Consider the following 13,602-nt stretch of genomic DNA (forward strand, 5'->3'; position numbering starts at 1 on the left):
TTCCAGAAAACTGAGCAGTGGCCTGTAGGGCCTGATGCTTCACAAGACATCAGGGTAAGTATTTTCCTGAATGAAAAGAGGAGTAGAAGTATCCATTTACACATGCAAGAGAAAAACCCAAGTCAAGGCTGAAAGTAAAATGGACATAATTTTAATGATTTTTTTAAATTTTGTGCATTGGATTCAAACAGCAAACTGTGTGCACTCAACTGTTATCACAATGTTGGCAAGAGGTCTGTGTCTTTTTTTTTTTTTAACCTTTTTACACACAATTGTTCACTACAGCATGTTGTCAGCCTCATGGAAACCTGGGGTGTGGCATGGTAAGCAGTGGTGGTAGTGCACCTAGCTTTTATATTATCTAACTTGAAAATATTTCTCTTCTATGATTCCTTTTTTTTTCTTGATAAAAATAGTTTTCACCAAACGTTGGTGGTGCACACGCACTACCATTCATGCTTGACAGCAACACCCCGGACAGGAACACAGGTTCTTATTTTGTTGATAAAAAGTATTACAAAAATTTCCATACAAAAACTATTTTCATAGAAATCTTGCATTTCCACAAATAAACCTGAACATTTTTTTTTGAAAAAAAAAACTGCTCAAGAATTTTGTTCATTTAACATTGTGACTGTACCGATCAACGCAGTCCACTTCAAAGTTCTTGGCACAGACTTTTCTGTAGATGACAAGTTCCCTTTCTCTTATCCCCATGATCTGCCCAGACTCCATCAAGTTCATTTAAAGCAGATTAGAAGGTTTGGATTGACATATCTGAATCTTAGAACAAAAGCTTCAGTCTTTCACATAGCTGTCAGTACTGAACCCTCTTTTACAATTTGAGATTACAAAACACCATCTCTTTAACTCAGAATCAGTGAAACAACTGTTGCTTTTTTTCTTTCTTCTTCTGTTTTAAATTTCTAGTGTAGGGGAAGGGAAGGGTATCAGGGAATTAGGTAGGAATCTGGTAGAGTTGCACAGGAAATCTCCTGCCTTGATAAATTGAAGAAAGAAAACGTTATTGCCTTGGTTAATTTCTATCTCAATTATTGACACAGACTATCGAGGGGGAAAAGAAAAAAAGGAAGAAAAAAGAATTGATGAAGATTGGCTTTATATTCCATTTGCCATGGAATTCAGATGTGTTTTGTATTACATGTTTTTCACATCCTATAAACTCATATTGCCTATTCAGATGATAATTATACTGAGTGTGAGGGTGGGGCTAGTAACATGATCACCTCTATTTGAGTGTTCCGTAAACTGTACTGTTTCTTGTATCACTACAATTTTTGCTGATTCTCAGTACTTTTTATTTGCTTAAAAGACTCTTACTTGCCATTGGGCATTGATATTCCATCTCCTGGCAACAGTTGGGCTTCAGAAGGAACCTGTAATTTCTCATTGGACTGCATTTGAAACCAGCCACAAAAATGCGTATGTAACATTCACTCAGAAGAAGGGAGAACCCATGATAAACAGTGTAACCCCGTGTTAACTTGGTTGATCCAGGATGCTTGTAAATCAAGTCTGATCATCGCAACTGCTCAGATCACAGAGTCTCTAGTTCATAGACACAGCGGCATGAGGTAACTCATTTTTATTTTGCACAGGTTGCATATTTCCACAGGAAACATTCTCGCTAAATTGTTTGGAAAAAAAAAAAAAGACGACAGTTTGTGCTTGGGTGTTTGGCCTCCCAGCTTCATGCCATGGTTTCTTTACCTGGCAGCCTTCTGTCGTTAAATGTGTGCATGTTGATAACTTCTTCTGTTTTCACAATAACTGGGGCCTGCGGCTTGTGTTTTAGCCGACGCTGACACTTCAGAGATATCCTCAGCTCTTCTACCATAGCACTACAGAAGGACCTCTACAGAAGAACACAGAAAAAGTGAACATTACAAAACAGAGCTACTGCAAATGCTCCCAAGCAGTGTCAAAATCATTCTCAACAGACTTGCCAACATAGTAGCCTTGGAGGTATGGTAAATCTCATTATAAAGGTTATCACAAATTGTTACATTTTTGAATACAGAACACATAGTTGAAACATGCCAGCTAAGTGGTTTAGTTTAAAGAAAATTTCCACTTGATGAAATAAAGAGAAAAGAAAAAACAACCTCTCCGGTCATGAAGATGTAATTCATACATATTCATATTGAATTATATTTTTTTCTGATGACACTATGTCAAATTGATTAGCATAGGACAGAATACTACCCTACAATTGAAATGCAAGTATACCCATATCTATACCAGAAATCCACTGTAGAAATAAATGTACTGCTTTCCAATTCTTAAGATGAGATATGCAAATTTTCTCTAAACTTGGATTTTTTTCCATTGTACATTTCAAAACAATGAAAACAGCACTCAGACAGACATAAAAGTATAAAAAATACTTTCTAGTAGTTAATTACATATTTTGTGATTATTCCTATAAAACATGGGTGATGATTAGAAACAAACATGATTTAATCAAATAGGACAAATTGTAACATTTTAACCATCTACAAACAAATAGTATTTTAATTTTGTCATCAATTTGAGATCTAGAATTCATCTCATGATAAAAATAAGTGATTTTATATATGATATACATATGTTGATATATATCATATATACCTATATTATATATTCCCATCATTTTGGCAATAGATTTTTCTGTATCTTGGTCTCCTTCTAAATCATACTTCGGAATCATAATGTATGAGTACAGAAAAAAAATAGTCTCTATTCCCATCTGTGGTTACGATACATGTGGGTTAGTTACACATAGATCAGATTCATGAACAAACTACAAATTACAGTTGAAACTCATATGGACTAATTCTCAAATTAGGGTCTTTTGTACAAGGACCAAAACTGTAAACAATGATCAAACAAGTGTACATGGATGAGAAACTTACACAACTCTAAAAAAGTGCTTTGAGAGCATGATAAAATTAATCTAATAAGCATGGAAAGACCTATTGGTTGATTTAGGTGCTGTTACTTTACTCTTTATTTATCATACTGATTCCAAATTCATATAAGGTAAAATATGTAATGACACATATACATCTATATCTATATAGGTAGATTATAATGTATAAAATTGAAGTTTTAAGTGTACTTAGAATGCATGTGCCTTTGTGACATTCATAACAATATTGTGAATTGATTAAATTTATATGTATTAGACAAAGATTAATTAAGAAGAAGGTAACAACATTTTGCAGGTCACACCTGTAACTCTAACACAACATCCTGACACCCAGGTTTATGATTTGGGCCCTGCTTTGGGATCTTTACATTTATATATGGCCATGTCTTCCTTTTTTTTTTTTTTGGCCAGTTCCTGGGTTTGAACTCAGGGCTTGGGTGTTGTCCCTGAGCTTCTTAGGCTCAAGGAGAATGCTCTACCATTTGAGCCACAGGCCACTTCTGGCTTTTTTGAGTAGTTTATCAGAGAGAAGAGTCTCATGGATTTTCCTGACCCGGATGGCTTCAAACCACGATCCTTGCATCTCAACCTCCTGAGTAGCTAGGATAACAGGTATGAGCCGCTGACACCTAGCTCTCGGTTTTTGTTTTTTGTTTTTCCCTTTATAGATTTTTTAAAACAATTTGTTTGGTGTTCCTCCAAACTCTGCCTATTGTGTTTCATCAGCAAGGGGACACTGTTAACAGGATAATCTCTCTTTTAATGTCAAATATTACTAGCATTTTCTTCTTTGAAAACAAGTGAGATCCAAATCTCCTGTTATCTAACTTATATTCTGACTTTTCTGATTCACCCTTGTGCCCCTCGCCCTACCAACTCTCTTTCTTTCCTTTCACACAGCTTTCTCTGCTTGAACATATTGCTTGTCTCCTTTGGTTATCCTTGCTCTGAAACCCTGCTGAGTTCTTTTATTCGGAACCTACCTCCAACTTTATCCCTTAGCTCAGGATATGACTCAAGTTTTACCTTATTTAGAAAGCCCTTACTCTGGGCTCATTATTCTCACCCTGTTTAGTTTTATGCTCTCACTATTTTTCACTCATCATCATGTTTTTCTTGATGGCCTCCAGGTTTTCTATGTAACAATCTATGACTAAATTTTAAAGAACATGCACACATGTACTCTTCAACTATTGATCAAGTTAATAATAACTACACTTACCCCTTATATTTTTATTCTTATTAACATATGTTTCTAATTCCAATTGTTGAAAGAGATTTCTTTTTCTTTTTTCTCTTAGAAGTTTAGCAGACTATAATGCAAAACTTTAGTGATTGTTTAATAATGAACTAGCAAAAACATTAATTTATTAGAAACTGTAATGGGTGATGATTAAATGCTGCTCATGAATTGTCCATTAACTACATAGTCACTGCTATGCATTATTTATTCTGTGTTAAATTATACACTACTAATATTTATGAGTTGTACTTCAACTGAAGTATCTATATGTCATTTGGTTGTCAGAATATGGTCACACCTGTTTCTTGTTGCTTAATACCTACTATTAGATGCAATTATTAAGAACATGATGATAATGATGATGAAGATGATGATGAAGACAACACGGTAGAAATGGAAAAATCTGACTCCAAAAGGGGGAGGAATACATAGTCTTGAGGTAACTTAGTCTTGGCACTCTGTTGAAACATTTAACATAAAATTGGTTAGATAATACAACATGGTGAGAAAGTGATTCCATTGACATCATAAAATGTTAAAGGATGTGAATGATCTTTACATTGTTGGAACAATAACTTTGATTAATCTGAACAAATTCCTTCAAATTTCTCATACCTTTACTTGGCAATTTCAACTTTCAGACATTTTATTTTTGGCTATATAAAAAAGAGAAACTAAGTAATGGATTTTCTTAGAAAAGGTCTTATAAATGTACAGAACTCCCAGCTATGGAATGACGATTTATTTCTGGTAAATTGAGAATATTCAATGCCTAATACCTTGCATTATTTCAGACTATAAAACCATATATATTTAAGAAATTATATAAAATATAAAATCTGTAATGCTAAAATATAAGAAAGCTCCTCCAAAGCCCAAAATATTTTGATATTTTATAATTTTTAATTCTTAAGGTAATTACATTTACAAATTAGAAACTATTTTAAAATTAAAAGATAATAATCCTCTTTACCATTTTAGACTTTTTCTATTTTATAAACTAATACATGAAAATTCTAGTCAAGAGTTTTTAATTAGATCCATAATGTTATTTGCATAATGCAAAATATCATTTGATTAACTTCTATCTGAATAAGCTAAATTTTGCCAGTACTTATTTATTTATCATGTAATATCAGCCAATAAGTTATGTTATTAATAAAATTACACAGTGAGTTATTTGTTATTTAGAGAATAATTCAAATCCAATAAAAACTTTGTTGACCTTAAGACTTGAGTAAGAATTTGGAATTGACAGGCAAATTAAATGGATTTAAAGATATAATAAAATATTACTTACTCGTTTACTAAGGCAAGCATTCTCCTTATTCTCCCTTCCCCCCTTCTGTCTCTCTCTCCATCTGTTAAAGCTCTAGAATGTAAATATAAATTACCTATCTTTATCTTGATACTGATTTGTGTATCTACAGTTGCAATCATATAGAATTGTGTTAGAGTCCTTACTCTTAGTGCATGTTGCCAAAGTTTTACCATCATCATTAAATAAAGTTTTAATTTGGTGTTATTCAAGAAAGAGATTGTTCTGCATACTTCAGATAATGTTTGGAAACTTCAAGGATTTTACTGAACTAGGGAAATAAGTCTTTAAAATGTTCATGTGGACTTAATAGGTGTTTCCTAGGTTACCATAAATAAACAGGAGTAGAAGGGAGAAGAAAAGGAAGCAGGAAAAGAAAAACAAGGAGGGAGGGAAGGAGGGAGGAAAGGAGGGAGGGAGGGAGGAAGGAAGGAAGGAAGGAAGGAAGGAGGAAGGAAGGGAAGTGGAAGAGTGGGGGAAGAAGAAAGGGAAGAAAGAAGGAAGGAAAAGAAGAAAGAAGAACTGGAGGAAGGGTAGGAGAGAGGAAGGGGGAAAATCTTTTAAAAATATTTCCCTATAGGGTGGAAATGGATACTATACATGGTGTCTTCAAATAAAGAATAGTAGTCCTAAGAATGCAAACAACAGTAAAAATGGTTTTCCACATTTAGTTAACAAACTACAGAAAGAAAAAAGAAAGCCACAAGGATACTAACCATTATTAAAAACCTCTTTTAGTAACTTTCAAAAGTTTACTAAACAGTGTCTGGATGGTATGGTGGCACTAACCAAATAGAAGATTCCTGAAATGAAAATTTACATCTTTGAGCTGTTAGCACGTATAATTGCATCAAGTAAGTAATACTCTTCATATTTTGCTATACTGAATGAATCAACCCATATTAACACAACCCTAATTCTTGAAATAGCAAAGGCTTGTAAATCTTACAAGTAAGAATTTTATAATAATTACGTTGCCTTTTTAAAAAGCCCTTTGGCAGATAGAGTTTAATAAAACACACATATATAGTTCATAGGTATTTTCAAAAATATCATTGTTGGTATTACAGAATTATTGATTCTTAATAGTTTAACTTCCAACTTTACAGGTACATGTACATATATAATATGTCATTTGGAGAAGCACAGAGACATTAAATATTGTACATCTAGATGGAAACGTGCTTCACCATGAAAACTGACATATTTCAATTTTACTTTTTTAAACCAGCAATGGATGAAAAAGTGAACAGTGCTTTTTGTAAATCTTAAGCTCATCTCAATGTTGAATAAATGTATTTATTTGTCACCAAAAATCATATAATATGTTACTGTTACATGACTCTTCATGGATAAAAATCTCTTTTATGTGTCTTGCTATGCTATAAAGGTAACTTAACAGTACTCCAGTTTTTACCTGGAAAAATTCCCAACAATTTTTGTATATGGTTCTTAGGGAATATCTGTGGAAATGGCTTTGAGCCACTCTTATATCCTTCACTGTTGCTCAGGGTACTGATATCCACCAGTGTATATCAAAGAACATGCTTCATCATTTGCATTTATCTTTTAACCAGTTTCTTATACCATTCTGAATACACAGGCAGTCCATTCTTTAACACCTCCAGTTACATTCTGACTCTACTGGCCAATTTGTTCAAGAATCATGAATCAGATGAGGTCAGGGCAAGTCAAAATAGTAACTGTAAATATTTGGAGAAGGTTAGAGCTTATTAAATAATAACCTCACTAGATGAAATGGAATAAAACATGTGTAAGACATAATATCCAATATTTATATTGTAATGGTTATATTAAATAATACATTGGTTTCTTTTCTTTTGATTTAATTATCTTTAATTGGCAACCTTAAAAACATATCAGCCGGGTGTTGGTGGTTCAGACCTGTAATTCTAGCTACTCAGGAGGCTGAGATATGAGGATTGCGGTTCAAAGCCAGCCTGGGCAGTAATCTCCGTGAGACTCTTATGTCCAATAAACCACACAGAAAACAGGAAGTGGCACTGTGGCTCAAGTGGTAGAGCACTCGCCTTGAGCTGAAGAGCTAAGGGACAGCACCCAGGCCCAGAGTTCAAGACCCAAGACGGGCAACAACAACAAAAAAAAAAAAAGAAGAAGAAACAAAGCACTAATGCTTACAAGCAGAAGTCAGAACTGATCTAAGGCTACCTAATACAGCTATGAAGCAAAGAGATCAGGAAAATGCCTGGTTAGGTGGGCATTGCTGGTTTGCACTTGTAATCCTACTGACTCAGGAGGCTGAGATATGAGGATCAGAGTTCAAACCTAGCCCAGGCAGGAAAATCCTTGAGCCTCTTATCTCCAATAACCACCAGAAAAACGGGAAGTGGTGCTGTGGCTCGAAGGCCCAGCACTAGCCTTGAGCAAAAGAGCTCAGAGACAACACCCAATCTATGAGTTCAAGCACCACAACCGACAAAAATTTAGAAAGACAAAAGAAAAGAAAAGAAAAATGGCTGTTTAAAATACTCATATTCAAAAATATGTGGCAACTTTGATCATGATATTCAGTTTTATTCCAGCTATGATTTTCCAAATGTTATACTATTCACATAAGCCTTGAAGCAGTCAGTGATCCTGTTGCTAAATCAGTACAGTTTTACAGAAATGAAAAAGTCAAGTTGCATATCCAAGGTTAGGCACACAACTGGTATCAGAGTTGGGACTGTTATTTTAACTCCCATCCTACACTTTCCTTACTCAAGTCTGCTTTGATCTTGGTCTCAGATAAGATTTTGCACCGGGATTCTGTTCTTGCTATATTTAATTTTTTCGCCTACTAAGTTACAAAGAAGACAGGAGAAATTTTGTTATCATTCTTAGTAAAATGAATTAGTAGCCTATATTATTTTATGATAAACATAAACAAATATTCTGAAAAATTAAAGAAAATTCGAACGTGATGAAAAGTTACTCAGTATTTTCATAATGCATTTTCCAAATACAATGAGACAGAGAAAAAAATGGAACATCATGGGATATGTTTAAACTTCCTCTAGTTTAATTACAAAAGTTACTTTTCAAGGTCTGACAAGCTCTACCACCATGTTAGTCAATACAAAAGTAAAACACTTTAAAAAGCAATGTCAATAATCACATTTTTGCTGATAGTCATATGATTCATCTTTTCAAAACATCTAGATAATTAATGCTTAATTCTAAACAGTAAGATAAAGTTGTTACAATGTAAGGCCTTTAAGTATGATAGAAATTATGCAATTGTAACAGCTTCCCTTTTATGCCAAGTTACTTGAATAAAACCTTGACTTATCTTGATTATCTGAACTTTGAAAATTTAAGATCCTATATCACATGAAAAGTGCACATGTTCTTAGCGGTAATACCATTTGCATGTACAGATACACGCTGGGTGATATGATCAGTCTAAAATCTCTCTCTTCCTTTAATATTTCTATAAAGAGAAACTATTCAAACACACTCTTCTAGCTTTTCCTAACATGGAATATGCTATTAGCATCTATAGTTATCTCATTCTGCAATACCACACCAGAGCTTTTGCTTCCTATGTAAATGTAACATAGTACACTTTTGTCATTCCTCCCTCTCACCCTCCCTCCAGCCCCCATTACTACATCCTACTCTTAAGCTCTATGAGATAAACTCTTAGATTCCACATGTGAGTGAGGTCATGGAATAAATAATTTTTCTGCCGGCTTATTACAAACATAATAATATCTAATTTTACCCATGTTGTCTAAAATAACAGGATTTCATATCTTATTTCTTAAAATGCTATTTAAAGAGAAGCTCATTTGGGAGGAAGGGGGAATAATGATGAAAGGGGTGGTATTGAAAAAGATACATTGAATTTATAAATGGATTTATTGAGTGGGAACTCCTTTGTTCAACTACTTAATGGTAATAAAATAAAACAAAATGGTTGATCCAGCTAAGCCTTGCAGCTAGCATTTAAAGATCCTAAGCTTTGTGCAAGTCAAAGTATAAATAAATTTGGTTCATGACTTGTTATTTTATTACTTTTTTAAAAAAGGAAAGGAAAGGGTAAACAGTTTTACACATGGAAAATTAAAACATGTTTGCAAGAACATAAACTCATTCTGAATAAGTTGGAAAGTGATACAACAATATGGATCAACGTATATAGCCTATTTTTCCAATTCGAATTCTTAATCTACATATTTTTTCAATAGACTTTGAGAAAAAAGTCAAGAAAAAATATTAAATATTCAAACTCCATTTTCTACAGTGTGCTTCAAACAGTATTGGACTTGGCCTCTTTGACCTTGGGTATCAAGGTCTATCCTTGAGACACTCCTCCTCATCTGCATAATGTAGATAATAGCATTTTCATGGCTCTCTGAGATGTTTTATACCTAGTGAGGTATTACATTTCTAAAATCTTTAAAGTCAGTTGTAAAACTTAGATAGCAAAATTGTTATATGTCAAGCTATAATTTTAGTTTTGAACTGTTTTATCTAGGAATAACAAGATTATTGATTATTAGAGACAATTGACATGAAAATCCTCTAGATAACTTGGGAGCAAGTTAGTAAGTAAAATGAAGAGAGGTATCTTATTTTATTGTATTTCATGAAAATACACATAAAGGTATGTTTTAAGCATCACCTGTTTAGTCCTTAGGTAAATTTTATGTAGAAACTGAATGATGTTTTTCTCTTAATGACTGTGACATGAATACAATACAAAATTGACAATTCATCCAAACTTTATTCATAGTGACTAAGTAATAAATACTCATTTATTTTTGAAGCTAAATTTTCTTCACAGTAAGCCAGCTTAAAGCTTTTAACCTTTGAAACAGAAAATGCAGTTAAAATTCCTTGCATTAAATGTAATATATGGATAGTGAAGATATTTTGTAATTTGTAAAATAAGCATCATTGGGAAAATGATGTAAATGTTAAAATAAAATTTTACTGATAATTTACTACAATGTCTACCGTGCTTTCTTGAATAAATTTAATTTTTAATAAGACACTACTATTAAAATTAGACATTGTGAAGCAACTTTTAGGTAGGAATGTCAGGACAATACATTTTCTATAAAGTGCAGATTCAGACAGGTTTGAAATATGGTTTCATAAGAAATAGGGTCCCTAGTCTTATCGATTTAATCTAAACATCTTCTTTTCTACTTATCAAATGATAGTTTCATTTATTTGTGTTTCTATTGTTCTGGTCTATAGCCACCTTCTATTAATTTGAAAACAAACTCTATGTTCATCAACTATAAATGAAAATAGCATATTTATCCTTTAAATTTTATTCTAAGCAATCAATGCCTAGGAAAGGATCACTATTTACAAATTGTAAAGATATTGTAATAATACATACTTTAACCATCCCAGAGAAAACTTAAATACAATGTTCAATATACACAGTCGATGTCTAAGCAACAATTATCTCAGACATATTTATAAATATGCTTTAGAAAATGAAAATTCTTTTATGATCGTTTAATTTTTTTCCTCAGGAAACTTAATTCATGATCAAGTCATTTAAGATACACAATCTGAATGAGAAAAATCATTTGCAATTACATAAGGAATAAAATATTTTTATAGGACCCTGACAAAATATATCAAACTAAGTTTGCTACTACTCTTGCTAAAAAGCCAAAGACAGAATTATGTATATCTTTTAAATGAGGATATTCTGTAATTAATAAGTCATTTAAATGGAAATTAATGAACAACAATTATACTATAATTTTATTAAAAATTAAAGTATTCTAATTATTTAACAAAGCCAAGATGCTATAGTAATTGCCAGAGAAAACAAAATTCTATATACAAAATATTGATTTGAGGTATAAGCAAGTACATAACGAGTAGACAAGACCTTTTCAACAAATATTTGTGCCAAAATTTTATTGCTATTCATACCTTAAGTATCAACATAGTCAAAGGATAAAAGGATAACCCAGAAGAAAATCAAATATAAAAGGTGTTTGTAGATTGGTATTTTTTCATATATATACATACATATATATATAATACACACAAGAAAAAAACCCTTTGTGGTATCTTTCTAAATAGTAGGAAAAATACTATTTATCAAAAAGTTTGAATAAATAAGATGTCATATATATTAGCTATATTACAGTTTTCATCGAAATAAAAGCCATTATTTTAGAAATTAAGATAAAGCAACTTAAAATAATAGGCTTTACATTTTTAAAATTTATAAGGCCTACAGATTTCAATTTTATTTTGTGATTTTATGTTTAGCTTGTTCTTATAGTAAGCTTAATTATCAAGCAACTTGGAGATAGGAGGAATGCTAAGAACTATGCATTCCTATTAATATTTTATAGCATAAAGGTTAAAAAGAACTTTTTATATTCATAGTTGAATAATTATATTTCTTTTGATATTTTTCATCATCAACAACACTGGGGGAAGACTTAACTAGTGAAATTTATTATCTACCAGTAACTTTATTGTGGTGATGCTACTGGGACTTTAACTCGGTGCCTGTGCTCTTACTTGGCTTTTTTGCTCACAGCTGGCATTCTGCCACTTGTGCCACGCCTCCAATTTTTGTTTCTTGGTAGTTAACTAGAAATAAGTCACTTATATTTGCATGTTCAGAATGGCTTAGAACTGATTCTCAGATCTCTGACTCCTAAGTAGCTAAGATTTCAGGCTTGAGCCATACTGGGTACCTATCAGTTATTTTATTTATAAAACTATACTTAACTATTCTATGTATATATTGTATCTGGCAGAAAATTTAGACTTTTTATTTTTAAAAATAAACTAATATCATTAAAATAATGTAACCAGAGAAGAAAGAAAAGAAGAAAAGAGAAAACATAATTAAGTAATCTGAGGTTGGAATATTTAATAACACATTCTTACTTAAAGTTGAATACATGAAACAATTCATTGTAGCTGTGGTTCTTAATAAATTTTGCTTGGTAATTTCACAAGGGTTTCCATCATTTTTAAAATTTAAGAGGTCAAAGACACAATCTAATAAATGTAAGTAAATTGGAAACTTCTGTTTGTACTCATGTAAATTTAATAATAAAACTAAAAATACCTTATGTTCAATTTAAATAAATCAAATAAATTATCAAACAGTTGTGTAATCCACCTGAAGACAATTTTTATGAAAAAATGGAAAATTGAGCCAAAAATCCTAATCATGAAAATAAAAACTACAAAGGGTGTTGGGTAGGGTGAGAGAGCGAGAGATCCCAGAAATAGATTAAAACAAAACAAAATGACAAAAACCACTAAGAACTTGGCCTAAAGGGAAGAAAATGTAACAGTTTAATAAAGATGCCTCTAATCAGAATTCAAATATGAATTCAATAATGTACTAAGAAATTATGACAATGTACATAGGATTCATTGGGAAAAGATTCCTGAGCTTACTGATAGAAATGGGTTCATGTGAGAAAAGCATATTTTCCATCTTTATTGATAGGACAAGAATATGTAGAATGATAATAACAACCTGAGAGCAACTTAGCCAGAGAGAGAGAGGGAGAAAGAGATGGGGGGTCCAATTTTTCATTAAATCCCTATTCAATCTTGTAAAATGATACTATGCTCATTTTACCTGTTGATTAGGTAATCCTTCTGGGAAATTGAATGCTCAATTTTATTTATTTATTTATTCATTCATTCACTCATTTATTTTTGTCAGTCATGGGGCTTGAACTTGGGGCTAAGCACTTTTGCTCAAGAATAGTGCTCTACCACTTTGAGCCACAATTCCACTTCCTAATGCCCAGTTTTTAATGTTTAATTTAAAATTAATGGCAAAATTTGCAAGGTAGGTAAAAAGACAAGCTTTTCTCCAGCCAAAATGAAAGATTTACTTTGGGAAATGGAAAGTAATTTGACATAATTAAGAAAAGAAGATAAAGAGGAAAACACAAGTGTACAGGAACAGGTCCTGCAATGTCTCTTATGATAAATTAGGGATTTTGGTATTCATTAGGGAAGCTATCGAGATTGTGTGAAAGCAATGAGGAGAGTACTATAATATTTACTTAGTATCACTTAGTATTACAAGTATTCCCTCACTGCAACAGGCTCCTCTGTGTC

General features: G+C 32.3%; 1 protein-coding gene across 2 annotated transcripts in view; it reads right to left on the reverse strand.

The window, feature by feature from the left end:
- Window positions 1-1,591: 1,591 nt before the first annotated feature.
- The window catches only part of Grik2 (glutamate ionotropic receptor kainate type subunit 2), a 564,289-nt gene continuing 552,278 nt past the window's right edge, over window positions 1,592-13,602 (reverse strand). Inside the window, exon 16 of one of the 2 annotated variants that reach the window (XM_042679550.1) lies at window positions 1,592-1,876. In XM_042679550.1, the coding sequence (XP_042535484.1) occupies window positions 1,712-1,876 (165 nt within the window). In that variant the 3' untranslated portion in view covers window positions 1,592-1,711. Of the gene's footprint in view, window positions 1,877-6,248; window positions 6,297-13,602 lie in introns of those variants that run through there. The other variant, XM_042679551.1, reaches the window with a different exon arrangement.

This window comes from Dipodomys spectabilis, unplaced genomic scaffold, assembly GCF_019054845.1.
Source record: "Dipodomys spectabilis isolate Male_0828 unplaced genomic scaffold, ASM1905484v1 ptg000053l, whole genome shotgun sequence".
Taxonomy (NCBI): domain Eukaryota; kingdom Metazoa; phylum Chordata; class Mammalia; order Rodentia; family Heteromyidae; genus Dipodomys; species Dipodomys spectabilis.